This window comes from Rousettus aegyptiacus, unplaced genomic scaffold (assembly GCF_014176215.1).
Source record: "Rousettus aegyptiacus isolate mRouAeg1 unplaced genomic scaffold, mRouAeg1.p scaffold_m13_p_1, whole genome shotgun sequence".
Classification (NCBI taxonomy): Eukaryota; Metazoa; Chordata; class Mammalia; order Chiroptera; family Pteropodidae; genus Rousettus; species Rousettus aegyptiacus.
Genome location: NW_023416284.1, coordinates 98013539 through 98032808, shown reverse-complemented (window position 1 = coordinate 98032808; position 19270 = coordinate 98013539). Strand labels below are relative to the sequence as shown.

Sequence of the window (19270 nt, the reverse complement as noted above, 5' to 3'; positions counted from 1 at the left end):
GTCTTCAGAGAAGGGAAAGGGCACTCACAAATAATCTCAGAAGAAAATATTTTATGAAAGTTAAGACCAAGGTGGGAAGTCTATATGGGAGAGTTAGTATCCTGTGTTTCCTACACAAGTCCTGGTTTAAGTCACCCTCCCACTTTATAATCATGGCTTGGTTCATAGCTTGGGACATCCCTATTCCTGGGATTTGATTGCTCTCCGTAGCAACTTACATGAAACGTCCAAGTTCCTTAAATCTGGTCACAGAAAAGTCACACCACTTCTTTTATTAATGTCGCTGGGGTGTGTGTGTGTGTGTGTGTGTGTGTGTGTGTGTGTTAACCAATTTAACATAAATTGCATTTCTAGACACATTTCAAAGATGTGGGCAGATCTTGGGTCTGAGGCTCTTTGCCTTAAATGGCTCGTTTGGGGGAATAGGATCCTCGGCCCCACGGACACCTTGCGTCCATAATGATTACTATTTCTTCTTGCAACTCTCTTCTTTCCCAAGGACAGCTTTAGAAAGAGAGGCACAGCTAAAATGATTTACAGCATAAGAAGTGTATTTTGAGTCCTCAGAGGGCTTGTTGCAGTGGGATTGGTTGGTGTCGAATGCTGTCCAGCTCCAAGTGGTATTAGGAAGTCAGGCATGTCCCAGATGGCCATACATGTCACTGCTGTCTCGGTAGCAGCAGACACACCTTGGTGAGAAAACGGAGAGCATGTTACTGAGAACTCTGCTGGCCCAAACAATGAAGAGTTTTCAAACTAGGGTTTCCGTGTGCCCTTCCTAACAAGTCCCTGAATTTCTCTTCCATAATCTCCTGTGATTCCTGGTTTAGCCAGGATTGGATTTGTTTCATTCATGTTTTCATGTGGTTCACAGAGAAAGTCCCAGAAGAGATCTGCTTTAACTGTTCTCGAGTTGAATATGTTATTAAACCCTATTCCGTCATTTTTTTTTTTTAAGATGGAATAAGAAATAGGTAAATTTTCTTTAACAGATGCCCATTTTGGGGGAGTATTTTAATTAAGCAGATCTTTTGGGCTTTTAGATTACAACTCTTTCATGCTATCTTTTTTTAACTTGGCACATTTTAACCTTTTCCTTCAGGAACATGAGCAACTTGAATACAGGGAAGCATGTTAATGGGTCCGGATAGTACAGTTATATACATTACTGGAGGCTTGTAACGAGAAACATATCTAATAATATTTTATTAAGAATAATTTGACTTAGAAATGGACTTTTCCCTCAAACTGATTTACCTATTTTACTTATGTTAGATTACCATAAGATACAACCCTCAATTATCCCAAATTAAAAGCTCTTTTTAATCCTCCTTGAAATGCTTAATTTTTATAGCAGATTTAGTTATCCGATTATTTGACTTAATGGGGAAAACTGCCCCCCCACCCCAGGACTTGCTAGTTAGGCAGCTGGGAAGCTGGAAGAAGTGGCCAGTGACTCCGAAAGATGTTTAAGAAGAAAGAAAGTATACTAGGGTTAAAATTAAGTTACTAGTCATCATTCTGTAGAATCTGTGTAGGGTTTATAATTATAGTGATAGCACCTACTCAAATAAAATCAAGGAATTTAAAAGTTAATTTTGTATCTTCAGAGGTCACCCTTAGGTCTGTTTATTACCACTCACCACCACTCATATGAGCAGAGTACCACATGACATTACCTGACCATAATGATCTCACTGAATTCAGTGAATAGGTCCTGCTTCTTGTAAGAAATGGCTGAAAATTGTGTCTTTGTGGACTGAGGATTACTCAGCTGGAGAATTATCAGGCACCCTGAGTGCATGTCTGATATCGAATACCTGCTCCAGAACTGATATTTTCACAATATGTCTGTGAAGTGACAAGAGTATTAAGAGTGAGAGACACCACAAATGAATATCTTCATGGAAGCATACTGTTTTTGTGTTTTAGTGATATGAGTTGTTTAAGAATTAAAGTTGTTTAAAAGGTGAAGACTCTCTGTTACTGGAAGACTGACTGATCAGTAACTCAGAATTTTAACTTATTTTAAAGGGCTTAGTCATAGTATTGCTGTGGCAGCAAACTAGACCAGACCAAATTCAAAAAAAAGATAGTAAAGGACTATCTCCCTCTATCCTGGGAGTAATCGGCCTGTTTCTGTAAGAGTCTTAATTTACCCTCAGCAAGAAGCCAAATTGGCCTTAATTTTGTCCTAATTATTTGCTTAAACAGCTAATTTTTACTTCCAGCTCTCATCACATCTTGGTATCTGTAGCAAGTTATTTTTGAGCTGCTGCCTAATTTACAAACAGCTTTTTTAACCCTTCAAACATTCCTGCATGGAAGAACTTGTTCTATTATCCCCATTCCTGCATTTGGCATTTTTCTATGACTTATGCTGAGGTCTTCTCAGCATAAGAAAAATCTTGCATTATACATCCATATAGTAATTACTGGTCTCCCTCAAAGCAGAACCATTTTGAAAACATGAAAGCTGTTCTGGCCAAAAAACGTTGACTACAAACCTGCTTGGGGAATTTTCAGAAATACCAAAAATGAAAAAAAGAAATTGCCCCTGATGGAATGAAACACCTGCTTTAGAGAAAGATAGAATGGTAGGATTGCAAATGGGAGTGAGAGCAGAGCATCTACAAGGTGTCCAGAATTAGATGGGATCTTCTAAAATGTTTTTACAACCAACCAAAAGCAGGGAAATGAAGTTCTTCTAAAGAAAATTCAAACATACCACTCGATCCACCCGACCTGAAGCCTAACCAAGGTGACAGTTAATAGAGTGATAGTGCTGTAACTCACGTGAGGCTGAGCCTAGTGGCCTACTTCAGGATGTCTGCCAACTTCTCCTCATAGTACAGGAAGTTTTCCTGAATGTCCTCCCAGGGCTCAAAGGCCTTGGATTCTCCCTCTTCTTGCTCCACAAAATTCTTCCAGATGTACTCGAAGTCCTGGGACTTCATGATGCGCAGTCTGCAGCCAGCCTCTTTCAGCTTCCTCAGAGCAGCCTGGATCTCGGGTTCCTCCCACATGAAGAGGCGTCCTACCAGAATGAGCAGGCGCAGGTTCTTGGTCTTGCCGAGGGTTTTGATGATGCGGTCAGCGCAAGCCACACAGGGGCTAGAGGACACGTACCAGGTGACGTTGTACCGCAGTGCTGGGTCGAAGGTTGGCACAATGGTATTGAAGAAGGCTTCCTCTGCATGGGCAGTAGCATGCTCATCCTCCAGGTATCCCCGGGATGCCTGCACTTGGCCTCCCTTGTCCTGCACTTCTATCACATAGCAGAGGAAGGTCTTGTTTCGCCCAGAACTGTACTCCACATTCCGGAACTGAAACTTAAAGTAGTTGACAGGCAGCCGCTCTCTGTGGGTCAAGGAGACAAGGGGACAAGGAAGAAGAGAGAATGGTAAGTTCTTGTTTGTAGGACCAGCCTAGAGTGGATAGCTCTCCAAGAGCTCCTCAGACACACATTCGCTCTTACTTTTAGAACAGGCCTTGCCTAGATGACAAAAGAACAAGAAAGAATCCAGAAGTGTTTATCTGGGGGAGAGGAATTTGGAATGAGGTGCACTCTGGTCAGTCCATTAGGAAGGCTCTCTAAACACTCCAATCCTAACACGTAACACATATCTACATTTCTAAATCAGTGACTCTTTAACCTGGCTCTACATTAGAATCACCTAGAGGACTCTACAAACATTAATGCCTAGTGCCCAACCGAATTTAAATCACAACACCTAGAAGGGGTGCCCAGGCACCAGCATTTTAAAAGGCTCTGCAGATAATCCTAATAATTGGCCAGGTTTGAAAAGCAGTGTTCAAACTAATTTTGATGAGTAGCAAGCATGTAAAATCTCTCATGATGGAGTGAGACAAAGATTTTGCAGAACATTTCATACTTTCATTCCTCCTGTCACTCATGTACATTGTATCCCAAGATGGCATATACCTACAACTTGCAGTGTCATACTCTCCAAGTGACTCTTAAGCCTATCTTTTTCCCTCAGGTGAAAGAAGGGTTGTCACATAAGTGTCTAACAATTTTTATCTTTGAGGCCACACTACCTAAGGGCATCTTGATATGTTTGAGCTTGTATAAAGTATTGAGTCATTTCAAAATCATGAAAGATTTGGCCTCTGCCCTCCAGATGCTTATAATCTAGCAGTTAGATTCTAGCTGGATAGAGAAGTAAATAAGATAGTCGAGAACAATAGCAAACTGCTAAAAAGGAGTAGATAGAGTGAAAGATATGGGATAAAGTCTCTTGAAAATTTAGCCATGACTCAGGAGGCAGTAGAGAATCGTTACAGGTTCTTGAGTAAAGAAAGGCATAATAAAAGTCGTGTCCACAGAAGAGGACTGGTGGCTTTAAGCAGACAGAATGAAGCTGGGTAAAGCCTGAAATAAAGACAATCCACTTGGTGTCTTAGGAAACCAGACTTGGTGATGAATATGGTCAGTGGCTTCCAAGGAGAGATGGATGATTAGAAAAGGAAAGCAGCAGAAAAAGGCCAGTTTTTTGTTTTGTTTTGTTTTTTAAGAAAAGTTTACTAGTAAGAAGGAGATAAAAAAAAAAAAAAAGGGCTAGAGAGGGCATAAGAGTTGAAGATTGTTTTGATCTTTTTGTGTATGTGTGTGTTTTTCTAAATAGGGAAGATGTGTGCAGGTTCAAAGGCCAAGGAGAATGAGGAGGCTTTAACAGGAGAGATTGAAAATGCCAGAAGGAGAGCAGGGGATAAGTATCTGCTGGACAGGTTGAATGTTTTCTTTTTTCAAAATATAATCTCTGGCTGCCCCAAAAGATACCCTGTGGCAACCATTAACTCTGCTGTTGCTTCTCTCCCCAACTTCTGTTTTCTCAGGGAGGTCACCCAACTTCCCTGGGCTGCAAGGGAATCCCTGATGTCCCAGGGCCATGGCTTCTTAGGGATAAGCAGCAGGTGCCAAAGAGCTGAGTAAACTTGAGCTATTTTCCTGTGGTGCTCCCCTCCCCCCATCATCCATTTTTCTTTATCCAAGTTTCCATGTCACTTGCTGTCAAGTTAAATATCCACTGTGGAGATAGATGTGTTTGAGGACCGAGCCCCAGAGATTCTTTTGCATACTATACTTAGCTCTCTAAACCCCCTCTGTCCCTGGTTAGATGTGTTTATTATTTACTTAACATTTTGAGAGAATGGATGGCCTACAAATTCCCCTCTCCTTTCAATCCCTACCAGGATTAGCTCTCCCTAATTAAACTCACTCCACCAGACTACTCCTGAACTCTATAGGTTGCTACATGAATCCTTCTCTTCCCGGAGTCGGAGTTGCTTTTTCCTCCCGAGGAGTCTACCTTTCTTGCCCAAACCCTTTTTTTTTTGCTATTTAAGGCCTTTTGCCAGACCACTCCCACTCCCACCTCAAGTCTAATCCAGAGCCACCTGTATGATGGATTCTCAGGTGAAATCTTTGGAATTATAGGATATCCTTACTTAACTCCATCAATAATAAGTTCTGCTCCTTTAAGGGAAAAAACATATAAGGAAAACAATTTTACCATAGTCTAATGGATATAAATAAAGACTTAAGTTCCTATAAGATCTCACCAATGTTATAATGAAATGTCATTGAAGAAATGATGTTAGTGGAGAACCTGCTGTATTCATGAGTGCATGATTGGCTTGGGGGCTTCAATGATAGCGGCCTCCTATGTGGTTCCTCGGGTTTCCTTCTGGAACCCCCAAATGTATTGCTTCAACTTTGCCAAGTACGTCCCAGCTAAGAGTGTAAATTTGGCCCATCATGCAAATGCAAATTGGCTGGATGGTCTGAGATTGCTAATTTTCTCAGCCCCTCTTAAACTCTGATTTTTTTCCCCTCCTCCTCTTTCCTGGGCAAGGGTAGAGGACCCAGAGAAACATGAAACCAAAGGGAGAGGAAGAAAGTTCACCTCTCTATAAATATCTTTACCAACCACTCTGGCTAGCAGCCTTATGGTCTACCCTATCCCTCTACAGAGACAATAGAATAAGACAGAATAGGAGCCTCAGGAAGGGAAGTGATTTCAAGGGACAAAGGAAAGTCAGGGAAGTCTTGGCTCCCAGTCTTTGCTTTAGGCTTCCTCAGAGACTGAACTTGCTTGGCTTATTTTTGGTCTTCTGGGAGGAGCATAAAGGTTGAATGAGGTTTTTATAAGGCCTTCCACCAGAGAAATCAGGAGAACAGAGTGAGTAGGGGTCTGAAACTTCTTTATGGAGCTAAGACAACATGGTCATCTTGGGTGATATCATCAAATCACAAAATAAGTCAACACTATTATGCCTACTAGTAGAAGGAAAGAAATAGTGACATTAACTTCTTAGATAATAGACATCATTTTCTTTTTTTTTTTTTTTCCAGTAGCAAGTAAATATGGTATGCCTGAGGACCATATTTTCTTAAACTCTCAACCCCTGCAGGTATTTTACTGGGAAAGTGGGATGTGTGCTTGTCTGCCGAGTGGTGGTCAGGAAAGAGATGCTGATGGTAGAGTTTTTTACCTGGACTCAGACACTTCTTCAGGCACAGAGGTGGACACATTGTTCCTACCCCCTACCTTCAGGCTCAAATAGCACCTCTTTAAACATGACTTCCTCATACTTCCAGCAAACAAGGCTATTTACACTTCATCTGCTAGACCCAGTCTATTGGGCATTGCAATTCTCTAGGCAGGAAACTGAGATTCCTAATACCTAGAAAAAATCGAGAATATGGTCCACTTGCTGGAGGAAGAAGGGATGTGAGTAAATTTGTATGTGTACATATATGCATGTTTTTTTCTCACATTTACATTTAAAAACATTTGCACTTCCTAAACATAAATCTATACAGTGAAAAGAAGCAACCTTGAGGGCAGTAAAAGCTGGTCTGAGATTAAACATTTGCTCAAAGGTAAGCCATGGAGCAGAAAACTCACAGGTAATTGAGTGTTGACTCATTTTAGCTTTCCTCACTAGACCTTTCATGACATGCTCGGCCTGTGTCAAGTTCCTTTTCTCTTTTTCAGACCACTTTCAAAGTTGATGCTCAGGAGTGGGCCTAGTCAGAAGGAGGAGTGTAGAGAAGCAGAGAGTTCTAACAGACTGACTTCCTAGAGCTGAGAACGGGTTTGATGGACTGCTTACTCCAGGTTTGCAGTTCTGGATAGGATTCTGCCCAAGGCAAGCCTGGAGCCTGCCCCTTTTCCCTGGAAGGCACTATCTTTACACTGAGCTTTGACCCTCCACCAGCCCTCAGTGGAGCCCAGGGTGGTCAGAGTCAGTGGCTGTCTTCTATCTTTATGGAACAAACCCTCCCAGCATGCTCCAGAGTCCAGGGTAAGGGGGAGGGGCTTGTGGCATTAACAGTGGTGTTGAAGTTCCCTCATTCCTTGCCTGTCCCTTTCCCTCTGAACCTTACCTTGTCTGTCTATGTTCCTCACATGGTCGGAAGCTAAAGAAGTGGTTGGAAGGAGAATCACTGCCTGTGCCATTTATCTCTGTTCCATGATAACCCCTTTGAGAGCAGGTTCAGCTTTATGCAAAATTATGTACAATATAACTCAAAACAAACACACAGGTGTTGCCAGGAAGAGCCATGGTTTCTCATCCCTGGGATGGAGATATGGGGAGACAACCAATTCTGGTGCCTTAGAACTTCCCTAAAGCATACTGAGTCCAGAGGCAGCCATGAAACAGTGAAATTCTCTTCTAAGCTTTGTGCTGCTTGGATCGTCATATGTCCTGAACCTTTCTCCTTAAGTTCTCCCCACAATAATTCCCTTATCTCAATGCCTGGCAGAGAACCCAACACACAATAGTTCACTAGTTCATTCATTTATTAAAAAACAAATATTTATTGAGTACCTATTAGAGGCTGGGCACTATTCCTGGTGTTAGGGGTAAAGCAGTTAAAAGACAAAGTCCCTGTCCACATGGAAGTTAAACACTAGTTGAAACAGGCAGTAAAGAAATGATTCCTATTTTGTAAATATTTTTTGACCATAAAAAGACCCCTCTTTATGGTATTTTTTAGACACAGTGTGAATATTTGGAGTCTGACAGCTCTATTCCATCCACTAGCTTTGGGCGAGTTATACATCCCTCTAAGTCTTGGTTTCCTCATCGAAAAGATAGGTCGAGTAATCCAACCCTTCAGATTTTGAAAAATAGTCAATATTCACAAAATTAAACCTAGTATTAATGAGTGGTGCCTTCTCTGGGCCTCAGATCTCTTCCCTTAGAGTTCTATCTTAAGCACAACCAAACCTTGTCCCTTCTCTACTCTTCCTTTCATTTTCAGAGGATCCTCTCTTACAGTGGTGTGCTAGCTTAGCATCCAGTAAACTGACAGAAAGGAAAAAAAACTCTGACTTCTAACATTTGCTGATTTCTGTAAACACTCTCATTATGGAGATTTCAAGAAACCAATGTGAAGTAACTGAACATAGAGTTGGGAAGAGACGCACACAATCGACTTCCAGCCAATGTGAGCTGGCTTGGCTGCAGAGACATACCACTGCGGCTTTAGACCTTTTCCTAGCACTTTCTAACACATTATTTTGTTAACGTTGTTATGTCAGTTTCCTATCCTGAGTGCCCTATTTCAAACTAGAATCATGACAAGGAGGGCATCTCTCTCTTTGTTTCTAACCGATACTCCCTTCTCACCTTAGATTGTTTCCTGAAAGGCCTCCTGCTCTACTGCTAGTTTGTGGCCCAAATATACGGAGCACAGACCCATCTCCTGTGGGAGTCCAGGCTAAGAGAGGACCTGCTTGGGACCCCTTTGACTCCAGGGCATCTGGAGAAGGAAAGAGGGGCAAGCTGTTCCCTCATCCTGTCCCTGCACAGACACAGCTGCACCTCTGGGCTATTTTAAACCATCTGTTTACCCAGAGAGGCCCAGGAGACAGATCTCCACAGCTGTTACTTGTGGCTGGGAAACACTCAGGGCTCCACCTCCCTCCTTAGCTACTCTCAGAGGACCCAGAAAGCTGCCCTGCTGTGCCTCTTTTTCTGAGCCTTGGGTCAGAGAAGTCTCTGAACCTCACTAACTTGCAGGTAGAAATAAGTGGAGCTGTCTAGGAAACCTGGGACCGAGAATGAATAAGAGATCAGTGGAAAGGACGCTTGGCTATAGTCAGAAGTCCTGCAGCTTACTGATTCTGAGGTCTTGGACAAGTCACTCAATCTCCCTGACTAGTTTCCCCATCTGAGAGTGGCAACAATATATCTCCTTCTCCTAGCACCATGCTGAGGGTTGAATGAGCTCATGAATGTGAAAGTATGCCGTGATTATAAAGCCTCAGACATATCTAGCTTACATAAGGGGATTTAACCCTTTAGGATCCGCTGCCCTGGGACCCCAAAGCCTGTTCAACTCAGCAAACCTAGTCTAATTCTGTTCCGGACCTACCTTGCCCACGTGCTGGGGAGATTGCAACACTGCAGCATGGGCATGCACATGCATGTCTGTGTGACCAGGACAGCATGGGCCAGTGTGCTGAGGTGTTAGTAAAAGGATCTCCTTTCATAGACAGCAGTTGGAATCAAGGACTCTCCCTCCTGGTAGCCTAGGTTCTCCTTATGTCTATATTAACCTTATTAACCTGTGTCTGTTGTTTTTTTCAACCTTGCGCTGAGGGTGGCAGTTGGTTGGGCATGGGCGAATGCAAGTTTAGGGGCTCTACCCCGAACTCTTGCCTCAGGTTTTAGGATGCATTTTTCCCCTTAGGTTCTCTTAGAAATCACAAAATATCTGAAATGGAAGGGAAGTTAGGAATCAACTGGTGTAACTTCTTCATGTTACAAATGAAAAGCTGAGTCTGGGCCTGGAAAATCACTTGCCAAGCTAAAGGAGCAGGTCCAAATTGCCACCCAGGGCTCCTTCTCCCCTTGAAGGCATCACGCCTCCATTCTTCCTGAAAATTCTCTTAGTGTGGCCCCCACTCTGCCTGCGGGCTTTGCTGGAGACTCCCTGGAAGGAAACCTTGGTGTTCAGGAGGAAATGTGGCCCCATGTATCCTCTTCTTATTCTTTGCTTAGGAATTTAGCAGGGTCTTCTACTAAAGGGACACAGAGGACAGAGGAGGAACACTACTTGGTGTTATTCCTGGTGATGGCATGATCTGGACAACAGAGGGACCCTGTAGGCAGGGGGCCTCGAGACCCTTTGCTTTGGGTCCTGGTTGCTCCAGGCTGTGGCTGAGGGGGTTGGAACGCCTCTGTCCAGAAGCTCTGGCTCCTGGCCTGTGTTACCTGGACTGTAACTTTTTTCTCTCCCCAGGGGTGGATGTGGACAGCCCTGAGGAAACTCGGAACAGATTGAACAAGATAAAAAAATTGCTTCTTAGGCTTAGGAAAGGATGTGTCTGTCTTCCTTGCCTTAGGATCTTCTACTCCAAAGGGTAGCACTAAAGAAAGAGCAAGGGACATATAGATAGAGGAAAGGCCCATTCAGAAGCAGAGAGAGAAGTGAAGGGAGTAGGTCCTTTGGGGCCATATTTAAATGTGCTAGTGTCATTCTGTGTTCTTACGAAATCCCTGGGACTAAAGAGAGGCAAGTGATGTCCCAAGACCAGGAGGCCTTGGGGGTGGTTTCATTCTCCGGGCCCTTCTTCCAAGAAGCTCCTCCTACCTCCCCTGATCAGAGGGTCCATGGTGTCACCCCGAGAAGCCAAGACAGGTTCACTACTGTGTCCCTGGAAGCCCCTACAATGCATACCTGTGCACTTTCGCAGTTGGTCTTGACTCCTACTATTACCATCCTAACTTCCCCCAGCCTGACCCCAGCCCGTGCTCCTCTAGGGAGGAGGACCCTAGACCACACCAGCTCTCACCCTGTGACGATCTCAAAGGGTGGCAGCTCAATCAGCTCCTTCAGTTTCTCGGGGTTCTCCAGGTCCTCCAGATCCTCGCCATTCTGTGAGGCAGGCGCAGAAGCCTCAGCGGCCTCTTCTTTCTGGGCCATGGATGGGCTGTGGCTGGGGAGTCACTGAGAGAGAGGAGAGACAGCAGTCTGGGCCAGGGGCTGGCAGCAGAGTCCCAAGCAGCTGTCAGCAGCTAAATCTGCTGGGAGATGACAGACAGAGGACTGGGCAGGCCAGCCTGAGTGTGCTTACCCTCTCTCCACAGGCTTTATAACCAGAGGCCTCCTGCCCCTCCCCCAGGTCCTCTCCCTCTATCTTTTTTTAATTGAGTGACAGCGGGTGCCGGGATGGGGGGGAATGGAAAATCTGGCCATTAGTATCCCCTATTTATCAGTAGGCAAAAACAGGAAGCTGGCAGGTGGGGATGGCTTGACCTACTCTCCCTTCCCCCACCAGTTCACATGTAAATTCATATTCTCTCTCTCCTCTTTCAACTTTTATCCTTCCCTTTGTTTCCTATCCAACTTTCCTAGCTTTATTAGGGAGATTGTGGAAGGGGCCCAGAGCACACATCCTAAAATTTGGTAAGGAAGCTCTCTCAGAGATTTAAGCAGGGTGAGGCTTGTGTTGAGGTGGTTGCAAAGGCCAGTTGATTAGGGAAACAGGTTCAGGGTAAGATAAGAACTGCCAATTTGGAAAGGAACTGTGAATTGTTAAAAGGAGAAGATGCTGATTTGCCTGTTATGGATGCAAAATGCAACATCAAATCTACTGGGAAACTTCAGTAGTAATAATATTGCCATTTACTAAGCTTAGAGTTTTTGAAATTGGCCAGACAGTGAGTTTAGTGGTTTGCATGTGAAATTGGACTTAATTCTCTTAACAGTTCGGGAGGCGATGTATATTATCCCCATGTTACACATGGGAAAACCAAGACTCACGGAAGGTTAAGGACCTTGCTTAAGCTCATACATAAACCCGTAAGTGGCAGAGATAAGGTTAAAACACAGCTTTTTTTTTTTTTTTTTTTACTCCAAAGGCCATTCAATCACCCTGCTATGTTTGCTCTTAGTTGGTCCTTTGTTCATTTAACAAATATTTATAGAGCATCCGCTATGTACTAGGTGCTGTTGCAGGTACTGGGGATATGGCAAAGAATAAAACAAATGAAAACTGCCCTCATGGAGACTGAGGGGTTTGGTCAACAACAGGATAAGTAATATATATGATCTATTTGGTGGGGCTAACTGCTAAAGAGAAAGGCAGGGAAGGGGGATAGAGTGATGGGAGGAGTGTTCCATTTTTCTAGGGTGACCAGAGAAGGATTTGAAAAGGAGACAATTGAAAAAAGAGCGGAAGGAGGTGAGGGAAATAATCATATGGATATCTAAGGGGAAATTGTGCCAAGGAGGGGAAGAGCAGGTGGAAAGGGCCTGAAGTAGAATAAACAAGAACACCTGTGTATCTGGAGAGGCCTAGGAGATGCGGCCAGAGAGATAAATGGCTAAATAGGCTGGGGGGCTTTATGGGCTTGTTATAGGGACCTCTGAGTGAGATGGGAAGCTACTGTCTTTGAATAGAGGAGACACATGATCCGACATATGTTTTTACAGGGTTACCCTTGCTGCTTATTTGAGAATAGACCAAAGGTGGGAAAGAGCAGCAGCAGAGGGACCAGTTAGAAGCTAATTGAAACTGAGAGATGACTGGAGCCCCTAGAAAAATCCCTGAGTTGGAAAAGCATTGAAAAGTGGGTGGGATAGTTTTTGCAAGTCACAGGACAAATGCTTAGCAGGGGCCACAGGTTTTCATGTTTGGGGCAGTGAGAACACTCTAGGACATTCCTAGGGGAATGAAGGGATAGGGTCACGATCGCCTGGAGTTTGAAAGTGAGGAACATAAGAACATTGGGGAATTGGTCTGAATATAGCTCCCAGTGGACTTGGGTGGTGGAGAAGAGAAGGTAGGGACCCTTTATGTGGTCTGACTAGAGAACAGGAGTCAGGATGGTTTGGAGGGTCTGGGACTCTCTCCTCCAGAGAGTTCTGAGCAGCACAGTTCCCTAAGATGTCCAAGCATTTTGATTTGGCTAGGACAGTCATAATTTATACCTGTTGTCCAGGAATGATTACTACTAGCACCCCTTTCACCTCCAAAGTGCTCCAGCATAGACAATAAACTATATGGTCAGCCTTCCAATATATTGGGTTTATTACTAAAAGCATTCTTATCCAGAGATTTTTTTCCAGGCATTTTTCCAGGGGCGTAAGGCACTTATTATTATTATTATTATTATCACCACACAAACACATATTTAAACAAAGAGTTGGCTTCATTCTTTTATTTGATCCACATTTATTCCTATGTACCAGGCACTATAGTAAATACCAAGATTACAAAGATGAAGAAGGCACTGCCTCACCAGGAGCTCCCAGTCTTTATAATATTTGGAACACCATCAAGCATTCCAGCGTGCATTATGCATTTAGTGCTCACACCAATCTCACACGGGCATGTATCATTGGCCTCATTTTGCAGGTTAGTGACATACAGCTCAGAAATTGAAGGGATTTGTAAAAGGTTATGTGAGGGGTTAAATCCAGGTCTTCTGAGCCTAAGTTCTTATTTCCAGGGCTGCACCTAGCTTTTTCTGATGAATATATCACTATCGCATTATCAATGTGCATCCTTCTCCCATTTCTGAGTCAAAGCTACCATGAGGTACTTGGATCAAAAGAAGAAAGCAAGGAGGAGGGGTTCTTTCAGTCCACTGTTTGCTTGGGGAAAAACTTCCTCCCTGTGGACAGGTTCTTATGCTTGGTTGTCATGTATAACCCTGGATTGGAAGGAAAGAAAAAAAATCTATGTTTATATTCCTATTTCAGCCCTTGATTCACTGTATGATTTTGGCCAAATCACTTAGCATCTCTGGGCCTTAGTGTGACACAGGCTGAGCTATTGCTCTGTGTTCCAGGATGGTCAAAGGGATGGAAATGAAGAAGCAGGTCTGGCTCTCAAGGACCTGCGCGGTGGAGATGAACAGTGAGACGAAAACTTTCTGTCTCTGAGCAATGTTGGGAGATGGTGCAGTGGAGGTCCCAGGCTGGTTCTCTCTGAAAAGATGACCCCTCACCCCTACCACACCCATATACAGTTTTTCCTTTGACACTTGAGTTAGTGCCCTAGACCCTCCCTTGGACTGATGACTGACAGCTTCCTTTTTCCACTGTTCCTTTCCAGTGTCCCCCCCCCACCCCAACCCTCTGACAGCTCTGGCTATTTATGGCACCTCCTGGGGGCCTGAATTCCTTACTGGGCCCAGGCTTTTCTTTCCAAGTTAGACTAGTTTCCCCTGCCAGCCTCAGAGTACAACCTAATCTGGGGGATCAGGTGCCAGGAGCCTGACTCCTCCTCCTCCAGCTGCCACTATATTCTTTTTAGGGCAGGCATTCCCCATCCACCACGTTAGCATTACTGGGTAAGTTTCTATCAATATACCCCCTCCTGCAAAGGAGGAAACTGGGAAATAAGGTACCTAGTTTGACATATAAGGAGTCAGTGGGGTGCTGGGATTTGAACCCCGGTCTTTCAACCTCCAAGTGCCATGCTTTTCCCACTGTGTTTTGCTGTCTGGAATTCATCAACAGTGAGAGCTGATACTAGCACAGCCCTTACTGGGGGCCTGACACTAGCCTAAGAAGGTCACATAAATTAACTCGTTTGGTCCTCACAAGGGTGTTAGGGTAGGGAGTAGTATTAACCTTACTGTTCTGGTGAGGACAGTGAGACCAGAAAGGTTAAGTGACTTGCCCAAGATCACATAGCTAGTGAGAGCTATGTGCCTCCACAGTCATGCTCTTAACCCCTTCACCATTCAGTCCCTACCACTACCAAGACTAGAGAGGCTGGGCTTTGAGGGAGGAGGGGCAAGAAGGGGACTGGGGAAGAAAAAGTTCTTGCAGGGAGATTGGGCTCTGGAAGCAATTGGCATAAGAGGGAGGGTGTTTATGTGTGTAGGGGGTATCGGCATAAGGACACCAGACAGCTGGTGAGTGGGTTTGGAAACCAAAAAGGGAATTTTCCCAATCTGTGCCTATAGGCCCCAGCCCCCTCTGTCCAGGTGGCAGCGGCTGGAAGGAGTTGGGTTGGGCCCAGGAGAAGCCGCAGCCTGCCTCTCCCTGTCCCATTTCCCATGGTCATTTCAGGAAACATTCGGAGGTACTAGGAGGTTGCAGAGGAGGAGGGGATAGGGCCAGGCACAGCTACTCCTTGGGGCTGGATGCCAAGCTGACCTCACGGGGAAGGGAGTAGAGAGGCCGGGAGGGGGCTGGTGGAAAATAGTAGCCGCATCAGGGGGAAGGTTTAAATTCTCACCCTGTGAAAGAAGACACCTCAGGAGCACATTGATGGAGTGGGTGCTTTATGTGCAGAGACAGCTGGGATCCCAACAGCACGTTGCCCCAGAGACCCATGCCTGCCCCTTGGTCACTACTGAGACGAAGTACACAAACAACAGGCTAGACACCCCTTGGCAGGCAGGAGCCTGACCCTCCAGCAACCGCTCTGTTGACATAAACACAGTGGTGTCCAGAGCTTTAGCAGGGTAGGGGAAGGGGCCAAGGGTCTCCCAGAATTTAAGGCTGAGATAGGACAAGGAACTAGAATCACAGGGAGGCCAGGGTTTATAATCTCCTGTGCAGGACACAATGCTTGGCTTGCCATGCGGGACACGCTGCCTGGAACCAAATGGTGACACCCAGGATTTTAGTCCTGGTCACGGAGGTCCTCCATTCCAGCGGCCACTCCCAGCACAGCCTGGCTCCCTGGCACGGAGTCTCCGAGAAATGTGATTTGATAAGAATCATGTCTATTATGGTGACTAATAGAGTTCTTCTTTGAAGGAGTGTTTGCAGGACCAAAGAACCTATTTGGAGAAAGTGAGAAACTTAATCAACTTTTCAGAGGAAAATTTCAGCCATCAGAACGTTTAGTGCTTAGAAATGTGTTGGAGTAAGTGCAGGTGGAGGAGAGAGGGGCTTTTCTGGTGCTCCCCTGAGCAAATAATTTCTTGGGTTGCTAGGGATCTCAGAATATAGACAGAAGAGGGACAAATGAAGCTGAATAGACACAACTGCGGCTCCTGGTGTGACAGAGAGGGCTTCTTGTAGCTTGCACACTAGAAGAGGGACCTAAGTGTGTGAAGGGTCCTTGAAAGCCAGGGAAGTTGGGAAGGGGAATCTCTGGACTCTGCTTGAGGATGTAAGAGGGAGTCCAGATCCAAGGGGGTCTCGACCACAGCCAGGCTTTGTTTGGATGGGTAACTTCTTAGCTACTAATGAGGATCAACAATGCATCCTTAAAACAATAGGATCCTGTGCTTGTTTCCTAGAACTATGAGAAAGGAGAATTCTGGGAAGACTCTGAAACTGGGCTTAGGAGATAGAATGGTGGCGGACACCGCAAAGGAAGACAGACTGCCTCAGAATGACTTTTCATATCATCCTTCATGTGTCATTCCAAGGTTTCTTCATGAGTCATTCCAAGTTTGCTAGTCCATACTACAGTGCCTTGCAAAAGCACCACATGAATAAAGCAATAAAATTAGACTGTTAAAAAAAAAAAAAAAAGAAAAGCCCTAGTCCAGGCCTGACAGCACTCAGGGAGGCCTTACATTTTACTACAGCATCACCTCTACCGGCCCATAGGCAGGAGGGGCCAGAGATGCACAGAGAAAACACTTCTTGCATTTTGCATCACCCTCAGCCCAGACGAATAACCTTTGTCCACCGGACATATGCCTACCAGTCTGCCCTCCTCAACTTGCCCTTGGGCATCTCCATTTTGCATACGTGGGCACTAGGAGGAAGAATGAAGGACTCAGGGGAGGAAAGGAGGAACTAGGGTACAGTAGAATGAGACATACTGCCCCTGGGGCTGCTGTTTTACCTCGTGCTGCTCCCAAGCTCTCCAGACATTGGGTGGGAGAGCAGCACAGCCAGAGAAGAGCTGTCTTTCCCCCTCCCCACCAAGTGAATCATCTTCAGACACTATGTGCCCACTCAGAGGCAAGTGGAAAAACACTGCCCAAGGACAGAGAAGCACACACACACATGATTTGGATGGTGGAATCTTGGAACACATCTGGCAAAGACAGAAGGCAGCTTTGACTCTATTTAGGCACAACACTAGGTAGGAAGAGAGGAGGGGTTGAGGGCAGCATGTGCTCCAGGCCAGGTTTGCAACTGGGAGGTAGGCTAGAGGAAGAGGCCCAGGTAGACTGGGGGATTAGAGGCTCCCACTCAGAAACCAAGGAACTGATGTAGAGGGAAATTTTAAGGACAATTTTGGCGTCAGAGGATGCGGGTTTGAGGTTGGGATCCCGCCCTTTCCAGGGATTTCTGCACAAGGCCAGGAAGCCCTTTAGTTTGGCTCATGCCATATCAGGCATCCATGCTATTCCAGGGCTTGGGACAGTGCCCAAATCAAACTTCCTTCTAGGCACATGTAGAAGCATCTGAACCCCTGGGTTTGTGGCATGCGCTCACCCTGGAGAAATCAAAGTCACACCATTGGCATGGTGCATCTTCTTGGAGGGTCAGTTTAACTTTTAAAATTAGTAACATGAATACAATTTGTAGCAAATATTTATAATGCCAATATGAAATGATGATGATAATGATAATGACAAATACTTCTAGGGTATTCACTTGTCTAAGGTCATACAGCAATAGTGGGGCCAAGATAAGAACTCAAGCAGTGTGGCTCCCAAGCCCATCCGCAATCAATATTTATAGGTTATATTTATAATTTAAAAGTTACATGTATAAACGGAGTTATAACTTCAACTAAAACAGCTCTTAAAAATTGAGTTGAAGACAAAATCCACATGAATGTGTAAGGTAAAGAGCCAGTCATTTTGCGTGTTTGGCACTGATCAGGCCAAACAGAACTAAGTTCACAGAACTAAGAAGCTGGTTTCTCATTCTTCTGGCTCTTAAGAGGTTTGGGAAGTACTGCTGGGGCCTCGAAGTAGGGCAGATCTCCATCTGTAGCATGAATCAGAATCACTCATGCTTTTTAAACAGGTGGTCTCCTGGGTTCCCCTTCTAGAACAGCTAACATTTATTAAGAACTTTCTCTGTGCCAGATACCTTTTTACTCATTATCTCATTTATTCTCCCCCAACAATTCTATGAGGTCCCCATTTTACAGATGAAAAAAAACAAAGCACAGACAGTAAATTATACCAGGTTACCAGTTAATAAATAACAGAGCCAGTATCCAAGTCCAGGTCTGTCTGTCTCCAGGGCCAGAACTGCAAACCACTGCATCCTATGGCCCTCATTCCCCCAGATGATCTGATTCACTAGGTCTGGAGTCCAGTGTCCCTGGAGGTCACTGGGCCATACTGAGAAGCAATGCCCTGTGGCAGCTGTTTTTAATCTGATGGCACATTAGAACCACCTGAGAAGTTTCAAAAACTATTAATGCGCTTCCCTCCTCCAAAGAGAGGCTTTCTTAATTATTAGAGTGAAGTGTTGGTGGGTGTGGGCTGGTATTCTTTTAATGGGACAATGTATTTATTCATTCTATCTGTCTGTCTATCTATCTATCTATCTATCTATCTATCTATCTATCTATCTATCTATCTATCAATCTATCTATCTAATCGCCTATCTATCATCTATCTATCTGCAAAAATGTGTGAACACCTGCTCTGTGCCCTTTGCTGCACTGGGGCTAGAGACACAAAGGTGAGTGGGATGCTGTGTGTGTTCTCCAGGCGTGCAGGTGACCGACCTGCACATTGAGCATGCTTTCAGTGTGGAGGCGGGGAAGGTGCAGATTCCTTCTCACACGTTCTCCCTTGGTGAGCTCCAGAAAGAGCCAGTTTCCTTCTCAAATGATGATGTCCTTCTGGCTTCTCCCCCTCTATGGTCCTTGGCCCCCACCTGAGAGGATACAGAACTCAGCTCACAGAACCACAGGTTTTCAAAGTGAAAGGGCCCCAAGAGACCCTCCAAGCCTGGAGCTCTCAAAATTTAGGCAGCAGCTGACAGAAGTGTTGGGAGCTTATTAGATCTAAAGATGCCTGGAGTCCACCCCACAGTTCTGATTTGTAGTTCTTGGTGGGGTCTGAGGAATATGCATTTTTAACAAGCTTCCAATGGCTCTGGTACACACTCAGCAACGGTTCTCAGGGCTGCACCTGAGGGAGCCCTGGGGAGTTTTAGAAACACTGATGTCCCGGTCCATCCCTAGAGAGTCTGGTCAATATTTTCTAAAGCTTCAGTGCTAGAGTTCAGGCTAGCTTTCAGCTGGTTTTGCTGAGGATTTGGGGAGGCAGCCTAGGGGCAGTCACTACTTGCTACCTTCAGGGCTTTGAACCAAGAGAAGAAAAC

The 19270-nt window shown here is 45.0% G+C and overlaps 1 protein-coding gene across 1 annotated transcript; it reads right to left on the bottom strand.

Annotated features, from left to right (window-relative positions):
• Positions 1 to 241: 241 nt before the first annotated feature.
• Positions 242 to 11113, bottom strand: APOBEC2 (apolipoprotein B mRNA editing enzyme catalytic subunit 2). The gene is made up of 3 exons (XM_016122945.2): positions 10839 to 11113; positions 2797 to 3360; positions 242 to 689 (listed from the first exon to the last, which is right to left on the bottom strand). Exons 1-2 carry the CDS (start codon positions 10967 to 10969, stop codon positions 2817 to 2819), a joined length of 675 nt encoding a protein of 224 aa, XP_015978431.1. The 5' UTR covers positions 10970 to 11113; the 3' UTR covers positions 242 to 689; positions 2797 to 2816.
• Between the last annotated feature and the right edge of the window lie 8157 nt (positions 11114 to 19270).